General features: G+C 38.6%; 1 protein-coding gene across 4 annotated transcripts in view; it reads right to left on the bottom strand.

The window, feature by feature from the left end:
• Plcb1 (phospholipase C beta 1) overlaps window positions 1–18,684 on the bottom strand; it is a 671,407-nt gene that overhangs the window by 163,395 nt on the left and 489,328 nt on the right. For all 4 annotated transcript variants that reach the window (XM_021195155.2, XM_021195153.2, XM_029535965.1 and 1 more), the window contains one exon: window positions 9,816–9,962. In XM_021195155.2, the coding sequence (XP_021050814.1) occupies window positions 9,816–9,962 (147 nt within the window). The remainder of the gene's footprint in view (window positions 1–9,815; window positions 9,963–18,684) is intronic.

The following is an 18,684-nucleotide window of genomic DNA, read 5'->3' as shown; positions in this document are numbered from 1 at the left end:
TCTCTCTCTCTCTCTCTCTCTCTTTCTCTCTCTCTCTCTGTGTCTGTGATCTATAAGTTCTATTATTGTAGACTCTAGAGAATTCTGAGTAACACAGCATCATCCCTAGAGTGGGATGGGGAAAACTGGAGCTGAGCAACACTCTCCATTTATCTTTCTATTCTGATTGTGGTTGCCATGTGACCAGCTGCCTCAAGGTCCCACAACTCTGACTTCTACCCTTGATCTGTGCCTCAGGATAAACTCTTGCTCCTTTAAGTTGCTTTTGCCAGAGTATTTTATTATTTTATTACAGCCACAGGAAACTTAGCCAGCTGTGTGAGGGATATGAAAGATATATTACTAATGAAACTGATGCTGGCATATAGTGTGCTTTCTGTTTACATAGTCAATACTTTGTTAAGCTGCCTAATTTTCTGATGTGTAACCCTTTCATTATCTTCTTGTTATCTCAGTTGACAAAACCTGGACAAGTTCCCCAGGGCACTCCGAGCTTTCGCAACCTTTTGTTATAAAAGTTATACCATCCCTACCATCTACCCCAATATGGTTTCTGACAAATATCAAATATATTCTTTCTACCTCTTCATCTCTTTTCTTGAGGGCAGCTGATGAGATTTACAGCTCGTAATCCCTCTGAGTTATTGTTGCTTTAAACTCTAATAAATTTGTCCTCAAGCTTTCTTCTGAGTCCATTCTGTTATTAACATGACCAAGAAGCCTGAGAAGGGACCCTTAATTTTCTTGAGAACACTTGACACACTAGGTGTGGAGTACACCTAAGTTCCTGGAACCATCACATACTGCAGAGTGCTTGGTTTTGACAGACTATACATGTCATGGTTGTGGAGAGATGGATTGTTATGAGGCCAAAGACAAAATTATCCAGGGCTATCTTAGGTCCTTTGGTAGCCAAATACCTTTACTTTGTGTATGGATGTGTATGTGTGGTGTGGATGACAATCACAATCGCCCTGAATTCAAGCTTTCTGCCTCAGCTCCTTAGAGTCATAGGCCAGTTAGAGTTACCTCTTCTTCTCCATCAGATCTCACAAGCTGTGACTATTTGATACCAGTATCTCCAGCCACACAGTAGACCTCCAACCTTCACTACCGCCAGTGAGAAGCATTCCATAAGATAACATAGGAGCCCACAGCAGAAATTGCTCCCTTACTTCAGTCTGCCCCATTAGGCTCCCATCAACTTTCTCGTACTTGGGACATGTACTGATTAACTTCCCTTTTGTTTGGTGGCTACAAAAGCTTATACAACCACTTCTATAGTGAACCAATAATTCAGGGTCTCTGTCCCTGGGGGAGGCTTACTATACCTGGCTCACAACAAACTTTTCTTGTCTCCTTCAAAACAGAGACATGATTTTATGTCGACAGTAACCTAAGTAAAACTGGGGTACTCTGTCATAAATGATTCAAGGTACATCTAAACACCATTTCTGTGAACTGGCTTGTCAATGCATTTGTCATTCAAAGAACAATTAGAAGAAATTGAATGCACTTTCTTGGTGTGGGGTTTGTGAGATGAAAAATAATCTAGAAATATTAAAGACTGCTTGGGTTTGCCATTATCACCTACAGCCTGCAGAAGTCGTCCAAAGTAAATTTCTTGCTAATTCTTAAAATGAGCATTGTATTTTTTTAAAATGAGAAATGGAAGGCTTCAAAGAAGGTACAGAGAAAACCCATATCCCTAATTGTCCCATTACTTGGAACTGGAATTCCTATTATGTTCCCTGGATATGGTATAATTTCCATTCTTCTCTTTTTTCTCTGGTTTACTTTATTTTCAACCCTGAAATTCTTTACTTCTCTTCATAAACTATATACTCCCACTACACTTCCATATGACTATGGCTAAGTACTACTGATATATCCTGAGCCATTCAAACCTTGGTACTTCTGGAACTATTCCTTGAACTCATCTCTGTCTGACCATGAACACTTTTCTGCAATTCCCTCTGACTTTGTGATTGGACTCTAAGCTGCAGTTCCTTCCCAGATGGAGTTATACCGATGCCTCAACTCACTCTGCAGTGGCTTCTTTGCCTTTGGTACTTGTGGCAGTGCTGGTTAAAGCCCCTGGGACTTGGACTCTGATTACAAAGGCATCTGCAGATAGAAAAGACCTGAAACTGGAAACACAGCCTTCTAAGAAATTCCTCAGGATTTAAAGCATGGCAAATAGCTGTCTATCTTCATGTTTATCGTTATCTGATGTTTCCCTTCAACTCCAAGGAAGATGCTTCTAGAATGTGATGTGCTTGTTAACTCAGTGGTCTCCTTCTGTAAACATTGTCACCTTCAATAAACGGAGATGGGCACAGTTTTTTTGACACTCTGTCAGGGCATATGACCTCACAGCTGCATGTATGGGAGAAGTTCAGGTTATCAAGAATATAATGAATTCAATGGCTGTTTTCCCACTAGGAATACAAAGCTCTCTTGATTGTAGATTCAAGTGATATTAAAGGACTGATCAAGACGGTATGGAAGATTCCCTCTCCTGAGAAAATCTATTTTAGCCTTAAGCCTTTCTGTTGAGACATATCATCAGCTCTGTGTATATTCCCAAACATGCTCTCTGTGGGAGGCTCTGGTTACTGGGAATGCAAAAATAAGGCACACCCCTAACCTTATTATCTTGTAGGGGGGGAATATGAATTATGATGGTTCCTTGTTTAGCAGAGAGTTTGAATTCTCCTCACAATCTTACTCTCTTGTTCTCTTTCTTATGTATCTCCTTGCCTACAGAACATTATTTAGGTTATAATAGGCTTTAGGGCCCACTTTCAGCCATAGAAAAGAAATTTAGAGTCTTCTCATTCTGTCAAGGCAAAATTCCATTCCCAGGGGATGAGCATGACTTCTGGTGTATGGTGTAACTTGGTGATACATGATAGGAATAATGGAAAGACTACTGGATGGAATGGGAGAGTGGGTTGGGGTGTCCTCTAAACACTCTTACAAAGGGCCCTAAGTCAGGGACTTTCACAGCGGTAGGTGTAGATATCAGTCATAGAAATCCCATGCTTAGGGTGCACAGTCAATCTGAAATCATAAGAGACCCGAAAAACAGGAAGTAATTGATGACATCCATGAATTTTTCCATTGAGCCAAGCCTCAGCTGCTGATGTTCTGCTGTGTGCAGTATAAATTCCTCATTCTGTAAGTCATCTAGATAGTATCCAATCATATCCAATCATGTTCCGCCACAGGAACCCTGACTCTTTTAATTTATCTTCATTTTATAAAGCAGCCAACGTAAGAGTGCCATTTAAAGGTAAACTCAAGCAGAACTTGTTTATTTCCTAAGCTTATTCCACCACTCAATTTTCTTAGGTCTGTGTGTAATTAAAAAAAATGATAAAAGCTTGCAGATGCTACAGTCTAGAGAGAGGGAGAAGGATGAAAGAAGGGAGTGGGTGGATTTATGTCTTGAGTGAATAATGATTGGGCTACAAAGTACAGCTAGGCTTTTTCTGCAGCCAAGAAAGTATATGGGGGAAGAGGAGAATGATCATTTGAGAGCTGCAATGAGATAATTTAATTTATCAGATTATTGAGGTAAGTAAATCCAATATTTTTCATCATTAATTCTCAACTCCTGCATTTTGTTCTAAGTGGAATACGGATACTATAAATTAGGCAATGATGCAGAATATAGTTGCCTCTATACAGAACCATAATCTTCCAAATTCTTGGATATTGGCGAATTTTATGAGCCAGCTAAGGTGTATGTTGAAATGACTACATAGACTTCTGCTCTGGGAAAGGCTTTTACATTATTATTAGGGTATTTGTTAGTTTATTTTCTGGTTTTTGTCTTTTTTTTTTTTTTTGCCTCCTTGAGTCATTGGGATTGACTCCTTAGAGGGAAGCAATAACTTAAAACACACTCACTATAGGTTCACTGCCAAGGCCATCCATAACTCTCAAAAGTGACCACTGTAATTAATAGCCAGATCATTCTATCCATGGTATTTTATCAATGTAATATATTTTTTCTTTTGGGTCCATCTTCATGTTTACTGAGATGAAGTAAGAGGGAGAGAGGAAATCATGGTCAGAGTTTGCCAAACTGATTAATTTCTCATGCAGTGTATATTGAATTTTTACAGTCCCTTTGAAGGTTCAGAAGAAAACAATCCACAGCTTGAAAGTCTTCTTGCTTGGACTGGATTCGGTGGCTCAGAAATTTAAGTTCCAAAATTGCTCCAAGAAAGGTGGAGTGGCGACAGGGTAGCTTCGGTTTACCTGGGTCATTATGTCTTACTTAGAGTAAGATCACAGACCTACCAGTGCCACCCTCTGCTTGTGCCCAGCCTTGCTTAGGCTCATGTGATCAGGAACCCTCCTTGTGCTACCACAAGCATACCACTAGGAAGAAATAAGATTCATGTAAAGTTTCTATTTGTTCTGGGAGTGGAGATGAAGAATGGGTATGCACCTGAAAGAATCCAAGACAACAACAGACAGGCGAGGAGCCTGGAATCTTAGGTGAAAATCTAGCTTATTTCTTAGCTATTGGTTTTCAAATTTATATATATATATATATGTACAGCATGTTTAACTCATTTGAGGGTGTTTGAATTTTTATAACAGAGATGTTCACATTTTTTTCAAAGCCCTCTGGGAAATAGGAATGTCGTATTCATTTTGTATGTAATTAAAGCAGCAGCCCTCCTACTAGTACATGAAACAAAGGCATATTTTTGAACCATACATCAAAAAAGGGCTTTTCAGGCAAAATCCTGAAAGCCTATGGAAACTGTTTCCTCTCTCCCTCCTTCGCTCTCTCCCTCTCTTTTTCCCTCTCTTCTTTCTTTCCTCCCTTCTTCCCCCACTTCCTGCTTATATTTTATTCTCCTCAATTCTCCCACTGGAGAGAGAATACTGTGTCTTAAACTTGAAAAGTGTAATGTGGTGAGAATGTCTTTGATCTAATTCAGATCTGTGCAATGCAGACCACGGCATGATAATAGCTGAAAAGACAGAGCAAGAAAAACAACAAGTAGACTCTTCAAGTCCATGACAGAAGCTAGCAGCAGCTGATGTTGCTAGAATCAAATAATGAGTCGGAATTAATCAGAAACCATGTTATGTAAATTAGCATCTAACCGGCAAGAGGCTGGTTTGAACTCTTTTTTCAGAAAATAATCGAAGGGATGGGGGGGAGGGTGTCACTCAGTGGTAGAGCATTTGAATAGCATGAGCTGCTCCAGGTTGCATGCCTAGTAAAACAAGGGAATAGGTGAGTCCCTCTATTTCTTAATAGCTAAAGATTATAACTTCTCAGAACTGTTAGCCCTTAATGTGCAATTTCTCCTTATAGTTTTTGTTAACGTACAATCACTGCACAAAATGATGGGCTTCATTATGACAATTTCGTGCATGGTTGTCATAGTTATACTTTGATCTTCATTGTCCCATTCACCCTCTCTTGTCCTTTTGTCTTTCTCCTTCCTCCTAGTCCCCTTTCAGATCCCAGAGTAGTGCCGCATCTGGCTTTGAGTGTGCACTTTTAATGTACAGGTTTCACAGATCATACATGGTAATCTCTGGTTTCGTTCATTTTCCTGAGAAAAACAATATTCTGTTCTTCTTTACAGTCGAAGGTACTCCATTGTGTTTAGACACCAAGTTTGCTTTAGCGAGACAGTTCAGATCCTGGCTACTCTATGGTGCCTCAGGACACATAGAGGTCCAAAAAGGTCTCTTGTATGCTGAGTTGGGTTTCTATAGGCACACTCCCAAAAAAGATATAACTAGACAAAAAAGTAGTTCCATCTTCTGATTTCACTGAAACCTGTGCACCCGCCCGGCATACCAGAGCTCAGCTTCTGTGGTCAGGTTACAGAGTTATGCAGAGGGAGGAAGATGTATGTGAAAGCCAAGAAATTAACTCGTGTAAAAGAGACTTTGCTGAAATGCATTTATAAAAAGAAAGCATGGAGGATATTTTGAACTATACTACTGTGTGTTTCAATATTGAATAATTTTCCTATAATTATTATTGTGATATCATCAGCAATTGCATATTATTAGGGTTGTCAGTAACTATATGTAATTAGTGGCATACTAAAATTACTGATGGATGCTCAGCTATAGAATCAAAACTTTATGTTGGTAGTTAGAAGTGGAAATATCTTTGTGAAGCATACCCTAAGAAGTAGCAAATAAAAAGTTTCTTTTCTAGATTTGGGTAGAACTTGTCACAAAAATCATTTGGAAATGATGCTTCATAGTACAGCGGCCACATTGCTATCAAAGTACTTTTTTCCCCAGGAAAAAGGGACCAGGGCTCATTGTGTGAGTCTGTGCATGTGCTTGCATGTATGTATGTGTGTAAAGGTGTGGGTTAGGGGGCAGCATGGGGGTGTGTGTGAGGGAGATGGAGTCTGATTTGGCCTGATGACAGGTAAGTCTTAAAGGCAAGGCATCTTTAAAGATCACAAGTCCTATCAACAAGCTCCCTAAAAGGGACAACAGAGCGTCAGAGGGGAATGGCTGTGGGTGAAAGAACAAATCATCAAAGGAGGGCCACACATCCACGTAACCTGCAGAAGGATACGGAGTGATACACTCCAGGATGGCAGAAGAGAGGATGCATATCCAATTAGTATTGACACCTAATCACTGTGCCATTGCAGACACACAGGAAGCAAAAACAGAGATGCAAATGCTGGCGACATTGTTTGGATACGCAAGAATTACCATTATATCACGCAGTATTGAAAGTTCCATGTGTAAAACATTTAGACACATTTTCTTTTTTTAAAGTATGTGATAAAAACAAGACTTTGTTATAAGCAGTATCTTTTCAAGTTACAATTCCTTGGATTAAGTTTTAAAAGTTTAATTTTTCTTTTCTCTCCCTCTTCACTTTGGAGACAGGTTTCAGTCACCACATAGGGCTGGCTAACCTGGAACTCAGTAAAAATCTAGGCTGGTCTGGAACTTCTGCCTGCCTTTGTCTCTCAAGTGCTAGGTAGGATTAGAGGCAGGTACAACTAAACCCGGGAAAACTACCACTGTATTTTTATTTTTATTTTTTTATTTATTTATAAGATTTATTTATTTATTATATGTAAGTACACTGTAGCTGTCTTCAGATACTCCAGAAGAGGGCATCAGATCTTGTTACAGATGGTTGTGAGCCACCAGGTGGTTGCTGGGATTTGAACTCCGGACCTTTGGAAGAGCAGTCGGGTGCTCTTACCCACTGAGCCATCTCACCAGCCCCACAACTGTATTTTTAATTTGGCATTTGATACACTTCCTTGAACTTGTGTTAAAAAAAAAGGCATCCACACAAATGGTGACCTTCTTTCCAGCTGTAAATATAGGTAACAAGTCACAGTTGTGCTGGCAAAATCTGTGACTTTGTTACTAACAGAAATCACAGCTATTTAACAATTTATTCCAATTGTTGCACATTAAAAAAACACAGTGGTTATATGCATTTAAAATTTGCTAACTAAAATATAAGTGTCTTTAGTATAAATTATTTTAATGCTTATTATAGTATCAATGAATTTTATTTTCTTTTTAATGCTAGATATTTTATTTCATATATTTACATTCTGAGAAGGGTCCATAATCTTCTCCAAGTTTACAAATAGGTCAGTAGTACCAAACAAAGTTGAGAACCCATTTAGAAGGGGAAAATCCTTTATAAAAGGTGATAGACATGGTTGAGTGTGTGTGGTGTTTGTTTGTTTGCTTGTTTGTAGTACTGGTAGTAGTAGAGTTAATGAGCTGAGTCTGAGGAAGGTGGTGGAGTAGACACTGTTTTCTTCTCTTTTTTATGATTTTGTGTTTTTAATTGTTTTTGTTTGTTTGTTTGTTTTTAGATAAGGTCTCACTATGCAGCCCTGGTTGTCCTGGATTTTGCTATATAGACCCAGGCTGACCTTGGAATTGTAAAGATCTATCTGTCTATGCACATCCCATTCTTAAATTTATGAGGCCTACAGTGGTCTTAAAGCAGGTCTTAACTCTTTCAGATTTTCCCACTGAGGGCTTAGCTACATCCCCTCTCTATGGACCCAGGTGGACTCATGACTTCCAACAAATGGTGGAAATAATAGATCCCACTGAGTTTTAGAAGGCAAGTTGCAAAAGATAGGTAAACTTTCTCCTGATTTTGGGTGTTTGTTCTGGCAGCGCGGAGTCCATGTAGCAAGGCTACCTTCCCGGGGTTGTCATGCTACAGGGAAACCCCAGCTATGCAGTGACACCTCTTTCAGACAACAGGTTCATAGTTCTGAGTCATTTCAGTTGAACTGGCAGACATGTAGGAGATAGTAACAGAAGGTTCCATCACAGAAGTGGTTTATGTCATCTCCCGCAGCCTGATACTATTCCCAGGAGAAATCTAAGACACCCTAGGAACATAGATGTGCTGTGCCCTCCTTCACTGTTCAAATTCCTGACACAGTACGGGAATTATTTTATACCATTGCATTGTATTGGTTTGCTGTGTGGCCGTGAGTGACTAGAATAAGGCTTAGGATGAGCCAAGCAAAAATTAATTTTGTGGATATTAGTTTTTCTTAGTAGATACTACCAGTAGTAAAAAAATGGGTCACAAATGGCATGCAAGCTGTGTGATTGTCACAAGCCTCTCTAAACTGCGGTGCTGTAGAATTCATACACTTTTTCACTGACTAGATGGTTTCAGACGGTGGAGATTACCCTGAGATAGTCGATTCTGGCTCTCTCAAGGTTAGGATGCTACCGCGGCTCAAGCCTGTTTCTCACTTAGTGTAGAAACAACACATATGTACTTGACATGGGAGCAAAGGATATATTAGGGAAGTCTAGAGAAATGACTTCTGACCTGTCACTCATCAGTAGATTGACATTTTCTTACATGCCATATGTCTATCCAGTACTTGAATCTCTTTATGTGTATCAGTGTGAGTCCAGCCTGCTGCACAAGCTGACTATGCTCAGACCAGCTCCACTAGCGTGTCTACACAGCCTTGAAGGTATGAGGCCCATCTGCCTCCCTCAGACACCACAGAACACTCCAGCCTTCAGTTGTCTTACATCTGTTAGAATTACAAAGCAGGGAAACAGTACTATGCTTGTTTTTCAAAGCTTTTCTTTTCTTTTTTAAACCTGCAGCTGCTTTTCTCCAAGGACATCTTAAAGCTTGTGATTAGAGATAAAAACTTGTTTCTTTCTGATGATTTACCAAAAAACCTTGCCAATGTTCACTTTCAGATCAATGTAAGACATTGTTTTCTCTTACTTTATTATATATTTGCTACTAAATCTGTCATTTAGAAAATGTCTGTTTGTTTATCCAAAGCCTTGTTTCACATTGCATGAAAAATCATTTGCTTCACCGAAGTTTCTGAGGGGTCTCAGAGCCATTAGAGATTAATACAGCACAGAGAACTAGCTAGGATTGCCAGTGGCTTTGCTCTTTTTTGTGGTGTTGGGTATAGGACAAGGCTTCCTGCCCATTAACAGGAACTTGAACCGTATTCCCTTTGGAAATGCCTGTTAGTTCACTGTACACTTAATCCTATTCCACAAAATTCCATGGGTGAGAAAACATCAGATGCCACTACAGTCTAGGAGACTTGAAAACAACACAAACTGTACAGAGGGGATGGTACAACTTCACAAATACACACAGGATGGCTTCTACCCAGAGAGGTCACCAAGGCAACCCAAGTCCCCAGAGACCACACTCAGGACAAAAGAAACATTCACTTTCCAACAGCAAACACAAGAAAGTAAAACCTGGTGGGATCTACCGAATAACAGAAATTGCATCATACCTGTGAGGTAGGTGTTGTGCGAGGAATTGATGAAATAGTGTGACAGGGGCTGAGACATGTCTTCGTTCAAATCCAGTTTCTCAGGTGAAACGACTCCATTTTCTTCTCCGCTCAGGTAGCGCATGAATCCATCCACTGACATCTGCCCTGGAGAAAATGGATTTCGAGGCATGTGAGAGGCTCAGCCGGAGGTTATGGGTGGGGTCAGCCTGCACTGATCCATCCGAACAAACAAAACCCTCTCTGCAGGGTCCAAGGAGAAGACAGAGGACATAGTTTTGTCTTAATATGGACTCACACTTGTCTAAGATCATGCCATGTATTGCCACTATTCCTACCAGAATTAAGGCGAGGTAATTCTGATGCTTTCTTGACTTCTCAGATGATTTAAACACAGACTTTCTCCTTTTAAAAATAAGAGTGAACATCAAGCTCATAAATTAAAAAAGAAGTGTTAACTCTGGGTAAATCACCTTGAGATGGCTTTCCAAATTTTCCATTAAGACTATAAATTGCTTTTATTTTTATAATAAAATAATGAATAATTATTTAACTTTAAATTAAAAGTACTCAAATAATTTTCCCCTTAGACAAAATGAAGCTAACAACACAGGACTTGTGCTATACATAAAAAACTGAAAGCATATGGAAGGGAAGGTGAGAGCTCCGGGTTTGTATTTACAAATTTACTCCAAAGAGAAAAAAATCTGACTTTCACCCTATGATTCAACCCAGAGACCTGCCTTTCCTTATAACATTCTGAAGTAGCTACTGCTAAATATTGAGATCTTTTTTTTTTTTTTTATTTCGGCATTACAGATAGAAAATTCAAAGATAGAAATTGTACATATTTAGAGAATATGATCTGAAGCCACATTCCAAGAACCGAGATAATCCCTAGTCTTCGCCTCAGCAGCCGCAGGCATGCAGAGTCCTAACCACAGCATGTTTCCTCAACTTTAACAGTCCAGGCTTCAAAATAACAGCCAATGAATGGGAAATGAGGATGGTGTTGGTAAAGGTTAGGGTAGCATATCATAATGTCTTGTTGGAACAGTTCTGGGTCACTTAAAAGTGCTTTATCTTCATAGAAGGAATTTAGCCATTGAGATAAGCAGAGAGAAAACAGATACTATTCTAAACATGCAATTGTTCCTTTAGAAGAACAGACTTTGGAAGCTTTGCTGTGTGTCATCAAAAAGGTAGGTGTGCATATACATGTGTGTGTGTGTGTGTGTGTGTTTGCATGCATGCACATGAGCATACACATGTGTGCATTTTAATAGGATGCAAATATATGCGTACATATCTGACATAGTTCAGTAATTTCTTCTGAATTAAATGCACAATATGTTATAAATATTTTTATGACAAAATTCTTTAAGTGCTTAACTTGAACTCCTAAATATACACCTACTTATATTTTATATATAATAAAACATAAAAATATAAGATTAAGCAATAATCTATTATTATCAGTTATAAAATCTGTTTCAAATATTTTTAAGTATAAATGACATTGTATTGAATGCTACGGCAGTTAAATATTTATACACATACTTAATTCCTTTTGCTAGCTGCACTGGCAGGATTTATTGATTTAGAATATACATGTCATTAAGGTTTTAGATGAAGTGTTATGCCATTTATAAACAGCAGAATTAACCATAACATTTTACCTCAGTAAATTTTTTCACACCTAATATATTTTTCAAGATAACTGATACAAAATCCTGGGAATATTATCCTTAAATCAATGTTAGTATTATTCAGGAATGAATGAATGAATGAATGAAGCTTGACTATTGGCTCTCTAAAGAGACTGTCTATTCTATGAAAGAATCATGTTTTTTTTTCATTTTTATTTATTATTGCCATCATCACTATTGTCTGTGTGCATGCATGGTGCAGGGGGTTGGACGGAACATGTGGGTCTGATTCAATAGCTCTGCGGAGTAGTTTTTTTTTTTTTTCCCTACCTTTACATGAATTCCAGGGGTTGAACACAAGTCACTGGGCTTCCTCATCAAGTACCAGTGCTAAATTACTTTGCCAGAGCAGAAAGAAATATCTAAGCAAATGTTTGAATAGAAACAAGTATTTGTATCACAAACTGCTAAAACTGTACTCCACTGTGGGTCTTGATCATTTTTTTGGTTTTGGTTTTGGTTTTTTTTTTTTTTTTTTTTTTTTTTTTGTAAGATAACAAGGAGAAGTAGCAAGAGGCCTTTTAATTGGAGATGAAAAAGATGCTATAAAGGCTTTAACTGACACTTTTGTGACCTACAGCAGCGACTCGCCTGCAGGCTATGCTTGTGTGTGACAGTTTTCAACAAGCACTGTCATCTATACATTCAAATACCCATCACTTAACACAGCAACCATCCTGGTCACATGTCCATCAGAAAGACAAAAACATCCCTTCAACTGATCACAAATTTTGTAGGTAAACCAGTTAGCTTAGTGCCAAAGCTATTTCAGTAGATGGTTCAAAAATATTTTTTGGTAGAACTCTTAAGGCCAAATTTCTGAAAAGATTTATTCCCCCCCCCCATCATTCAGTTTTCTGTGATTATTGTGGCTTGCTAAATATTAATTTATCTGGTCTTCATCCTTCTCTTCCTTTTTTCCTTCCTTCCTCTCTCTTCACCTTCCATTTATTTAACAATTTATTCAGCGTGTGCTATGTACACAGCCAGATAAAGCCCAGGAAATGCAGACAGAATAGCCTGCCTTCACAGAGCTCACATTCTGGCAAGAGCCCACCTCTTCATCCCTTGAACAGGCACTGGTACAACAGTGCATACAGGTCCAGCTCTGCCATCCCTGGGGTCTTCCGTGATGCTCGGCACCGGGTCAGGTTCTTTTATGTGATTAGAGTCATTCAAATTAGAAAAGAAATTGCTCTGAAAGTAGAGGGTAACCCAGGACAATAGTGTTTGGTTTTTTTTATCCCATGCAAACAGCAAGTTTGTAAGACTCTTCCTCTCATTAGGACCATCCATTAGGGTCCAGTAAATTAACTCCATGCTAGGAAAGTATGGTAATATAACTTCTGGGTGGGTGTGAATGCTGGGAAGTAGGTATTTACTGTAGTTCCCAGGTTAGTGGAAGCTTGTGTGTACATTCCTTTTAATGGAATATGAAATGCACCAATAGAGGATGGTGTGACAACAAAACAAAAGCAGCATAGATAAAGTATATATATATATATATATATATATATATATATATATATATATATATATCACTACGTTAGAGGTGGCATATTAGTTTTCAAAAGAACAATTTATTAAATTTTATGTTTCCATGTGGGTGTATACGCATGAGGTAGTGCTGACAGAGGTAGAAGTATAAGAGACCCCTAGAGATAGACTTACAGGTGACTGTGAGCTACTCAGTGTGGGGCTCAGAACCAAACTCCAGTCCTCCACAAATGCAGTATGTGCAGGATGTCACCTTTGAGCCATCTTCCCAGGCAAATGTAAGGTCAGCCTCTCAACCTATGCACTGATGCTACATTAAGGGAGCCTGTGTTGAGACTGAACTCTGTGATTAACTTGAGACTTTGGAACTTTTTTGTGAATAATTTTGTTGTCTATATTGAATACAGAACACAAAATGAAGGCTACATAATGTACAAATGTCATCTTCCGATGAAATTATTATAATTCAGATCAATGGGTAATTTACAAAATTTCATTCTTTCATTAATAAGGTCAGGAACATGAAAAAAAACCACATTTAAGAGAATATGAACCACTAACTCTGTCTGTCTGTCTGTCTATCTATCTATCTATCTATCTATCTATCTATCTATCTATCTATCTATCTATTTCTTTTTTGGGGGGGGGGGTTCGAGACAGGGTTTCTCTGTGTAGCTCTGGCTGTCCTGGAACTCACTTTGTAGACCAGACTGGCCTTGAACTCAGAAATTCACCTGCCTCTGCCTCCCAAGTGCTGGGATTAAAGGCATGTACCACCACGCCCGGCCTTTTTTTTTTGCTGGGTACCTGTCTACTTTTATGAGGGCCTCTGGAATGTTAAAGGGCTAATTCCAGTCCCTCCTATGGCCTGGAAAAAAGATGTCTTCAGGATATGACCCAGAATAAAGACTAATGTGCTCTGGGAGCTGGAAGGTAGAAAGCAACCAATCCTGGGCAGTGGTTTGATGGGTCGCAGTCAGCTCAGTCTATGGTTATACTACGACCCAGGCCTAGAGGATACAAAGCCCCCATCTCCAGCTCTGACAAATCTTTTGAAATTTTAATTAAAAACTTAATAATCAAAATAGGCAAATATGCCTCTTTACTTTTTATAAGTTTTCATGCTAAGAATTGAATATAGTGTCTTACACATGCTAAGCAAGTATTCTACCACTGGGCTATATGCCTAGTGTCTTTGTCAATAAAAACCAAGCCAAATACCAAAATTAAACAGAGACATAGGCAAAATTGCTAATTTAAATAAAAATCTAGTTAAGAATCTACATATATGACTTTTAGATAATCTTTTACCTTTATTGTTTCATAGACATCTAATATTTTAATTTGCTTCTCCCCCCCCTTTTGGTGCTGAACATTGAATCAAGGGCCTCACTCATTATGAACATTACATACAGGCGCTGAAACACTGAGCTATGATGGCAGACTCTTCGCATAATATTAAAGACAGGTCACAGTCAGAAAACAATTTAGGAGTTTCGATGACTTGGTGGTTCTGAAGATTACTTATGTTAAACAAAAAAACCCCAGGGAAGGGCATTTCCTAATTTTATTTTAAAATTTTTACTTATTATTAGTGAGTGTGCATACATATGAATGCAGGTGTGGGCATGTGTGTGCCAGGATTTAGTTCTCTTCTTCCACGGAGGGTTCTCAGAATCATACTGAAAAAGACAGGCTTGCAGTGGGAGAATGACCTTACCTACTGAGGAATCTTGCTGGATTATACTTGTCTAAATTTGAGTAACAACAATGTGTAGGTTTGCAGAATGGCCAGACAAAACATGCTGAAGAACATGAGTGATCAGATACCTTCCACTCCAGAACTTCATGTGCTAATAATAGGAAGATTCTTGATGCAAGTGAATGGGCAGAGGTTTGGCACAGTCACGAGATGCCACTGTGAAAATTAGGATTAGTCAATACATAATATAGAAGGTGTGTCACTTAAAGGGTCAGGAGTTCAATTTCGAAACATATTTCGTACTTTGTACAATGTGTGGAAAATGCCTTCGACTGGTCACAGTGTGGGGGCAGAGAACAAACTCTTAGATTTTCTTTGCTTCCATGTAACCTACAGAGGAAGAATGCTGCCATCATTGACTTAAAACCATCAGCATTAAAAAAAAAAACTATTTTATTGTTTCTGAAAGATTTCTATTTATTTTCATAGTCCACAGAGGAACACAGGAGGTGGAAAACATTGAAAACTGATGTAGGAAGGAGCTAGATATTCAGTGGGGGTACATTTGCCTAACAGGTAGGAGGTAGGAGGCCATGAGTTCAGTCCCCCCAAAAAATGTAAAACAAAACAAAGCAGGAGCTTGTGAAATGACTGAGAGGGTAAAGGTGCTTGCTTTAATGCCTGAGATGAGTCTGATTCCCATGATAAACATGGTAGAAGCAGAGTTGTTCTCTGAGCTCTACATGTTCCAACAAGCACATATGGACACACGCAACACACAATATACAACACACACACACACACACACACACACACACACACACCCTAAGCCAACCAAACCACCAAGTAAATGGAAACGCATTGTCTTTCTAAACAAGTTCATAAGACAGTGTGCACATTCCTACCAGAGGTAAGTCAAGGACCTACTTGTCAACCACAGGCCTCCTTAAGATTGTTTTTCCAGCTTTCAAGTTCTGTAAATTCAAGTGGGCTACTATATTAGAGATGATTTAAAATAAAATTGCCCATATCAGAAGGAATATGAAGCATTAGGCCACAATGAGTGATGGTAAATACAGTTTTTTTTTCCCTCCTGGAAATGAAGTTTAAAGGGTAAAGACAAAGGCTAAAAATAAATTCTCTGACATGTTTTCTTAATAGAGACTAGTATATTTTCCATTGTTCGTATGGGTCACATAATATACCTTAAGGTATTTATGAGAACACAAACTATTACACCATTTGGAGCCATTGTAGGGAAACATAGTTCCTCAGGGTATGGAATGTAACACTGTTCTATGAAGTGCTTCAGAAGAAACCCAGTGTTCGCTGTGTTCAGTGGAAAAAGAAATTGGCTCTGCAAAGGGAGGATAGACCTATTTTCACTAAAGAGGAACCATCTTTAAAGAGACCCCAGAGGAAAGTGACTTGACCATATGATGGCCCCCATGGACCATTTAAATGTCTGGTCATTTTTATACAGCAACATATTTGTCATAAACTCTCAAAAGTCACATGGTTTTGCACTGAGGTCATGGACATGCACCACACTCTCTCTCTATTTGGGTCTTTCTTACCCTTGGGAAGACGGTGGCTGTCACTCTCTGATAGCTTCCTGTAGGACCGGGAAGACTGAAACTCAAAATTTATCTGTGGCATTCTGACATCTTCCGGAGGTGCACTGACATACAGTGGTGTGTCATTCAGCTATGTGTAGTTCACCCACATAATATATGGAAAGGCCCTGGAGGAGTTCCAGGGTAAGGGCACAGTCTGAGCCCATGCCATGGGCCTTGAGGGACAATGGAAAAGGAAGAGGATTTATGCTCATGGAAAGGAACTCTGGAGCATGGAAAAAAATTTTTGACTGACTCTCCAATATCAGGGTCTTAATAGCACACACACAGACTATTTCTAGTAGAACTTTCTGGAATGACTCTTCTGTTCCAGGCATCTAGAAAAAGATATTGCACCTGAAGTCGATCCAAGAAGAGTAAGATGTATTGAGTCCACATGAAAACTAGTGTCCTCCTTGCTGGCAGTTCTCAATAAACATTTTTATCAAAAACCCACCTCTATGTGCCCTGCATTGGCAGAAACCAGGGATGTGTCCACCAGCTCCTTGCCTTTGAAAATATTTAGGCTAAGAGCACTGGTTAAGAGCACTATTGCTCCTGCAGGTTCCATTTCCAAGATCCATAGGAAAACTCATAAACATCTGTAACTCCAGTTCCAAGGGATCCAGTGTCTTCTTCTAGCCTTCACGGGCACCAGACAAGGACGTGTACCGACATACATACAGGCAAAACCACTCATATACACAAAAAGCCCATATAAACATGGCCACAATTCTGTTGACTAGCTCTGGAATTTTGATTACTGGTAGACTGAGCTTGGCAGGAAGACATGAAGAGAGACCAAGGGTAAATAGTGAAGAGAATCTCCAAGGATTACCACAAAGTCATGTGCATAATTTGCTTTTGATGCATACATGAAATTCCAAATGAGGAGGGATGGGGGGATATAACATGATGAACATCAGCATGGTCTGGAAGCCAAGAGTGGATTTCTCAATTCATAGCATTTCTAAAGCTGCTTTCTAAAAATGACTTGTCTCAGGGCAATGAAACAAGAAGTAAGCAACCTGATTTCTCATTGATTAGGACCTAAGACTTGCTAAAATTTCAACTGATGCTTCTATGTCTACTTCCAATTCTCAAAACAAATTTCTTGTTTATGTTCTTTTTAAACTTCCCATCATGAAAGAATAGGGCACCATTCTTTCTTATATCTACTCCCCCAGCACAAATGAGGGCACTGTATTGAAAGCTGATATTACACATGGCTATGTATCCTATACATACACAGAATATATACATTCAGAGACAAGTCGAGTACTCACCCAACAATTATCTCTCACAATGTCTAACTTTCTAACTTCCTTTGAGTTTAATAGGTGACTTATCATTTACTAGATTCTTTTCACATAACTCTAGGACACCTTCAAACTGTCCACCAGTATCCTGAACCTCATTGTAATGTGTTCAAATGCAAGTGCTCTCAGCTGCAATGTCTTGAAGTCTTTCTGGGAGCCTTCTGACCTACTAGAATAGAATCTGATGGATTCTTATTACTTTTACTTCTAGCTTATTCCTATGATATCTTATTCTCACATGCTATGCTTACTCATTCGTGGATGTATTTTTCATTTTAGTTTCAGTTGTAGTCCGTAGTTTCCTGTGGAAAGATTTAAGGGTGTTGAATTTTCTGATCTTTGCATGTCTGAAAATAGGTCATATTCACTTGCATACATACTTCCTAGTTTAGCTGGGTAGAGCACTTGGTAGAATTTTTAATTTTCTTTTATAACGTTGCTTTCATTGTCTTTCTTATTCCAGCATGGTTGTTGGAAATATTGAAATCTTTCTAATTCACCATCTAAAAAACAGTTATGTGTTTATTTCACTTTTATCTATCTAGAAATTTTCAGTATATTTGCCTCCAATTCATGAAACCTTCACAATTATTTTTCTTGATAATGATTTTGTCTTTACCCTCTGCTTTGGTACTGGTTGGGTATGAAAGTTATTAGCCTGTTTGGGATAAATTTCATAAATGTATTTTATGATGTTTTTGTCTTTCTAGAACATTGTTTTCTCAGATTTAAACCTTTTAGCCATCATATTCATACAAGTTTTCACATGTTTGTTTGACTCTTAGCTATTTCTTTACTTCTATTCCCAGATCCTTTTTCAGTGTTGTGTTTCTATGGTATTTTTAATATCCAAAAGCTAATTTATGATAACTGACATTTCTTTTATTTTTATTTATTTTTTAAGAAGGAAATTGTCCTTTCTTTCTTTCTTTCTTTCTTTCTTTCTTTCTTTCTTTCTTTCTTTCTTTCTTTCTTTCTTTCTTTCTTTCTTTCTTTCTTTCTTTCTGTCTCTCTCTCTCTCTCTCT

The sequence above is a fragment of the Mus pahari genome, chromosome 3 (genome assembly GCF_900095145.1).
Source record: "Mus pahari chromosome 3, PAHARI_EIJ_v1.1, whole genome shotgun sequence".
Lineage (NCBI taxonomy): Eukaryota > Metazoa > Chordata > Mammalia > Rodentia > Muridae > Mus > Mus pahari.
The sequence above is the reverse complement of the archived record's forward strand: the minus strand, read 5'-3'. Positions and strand labels throughout refer to the sequence as shown.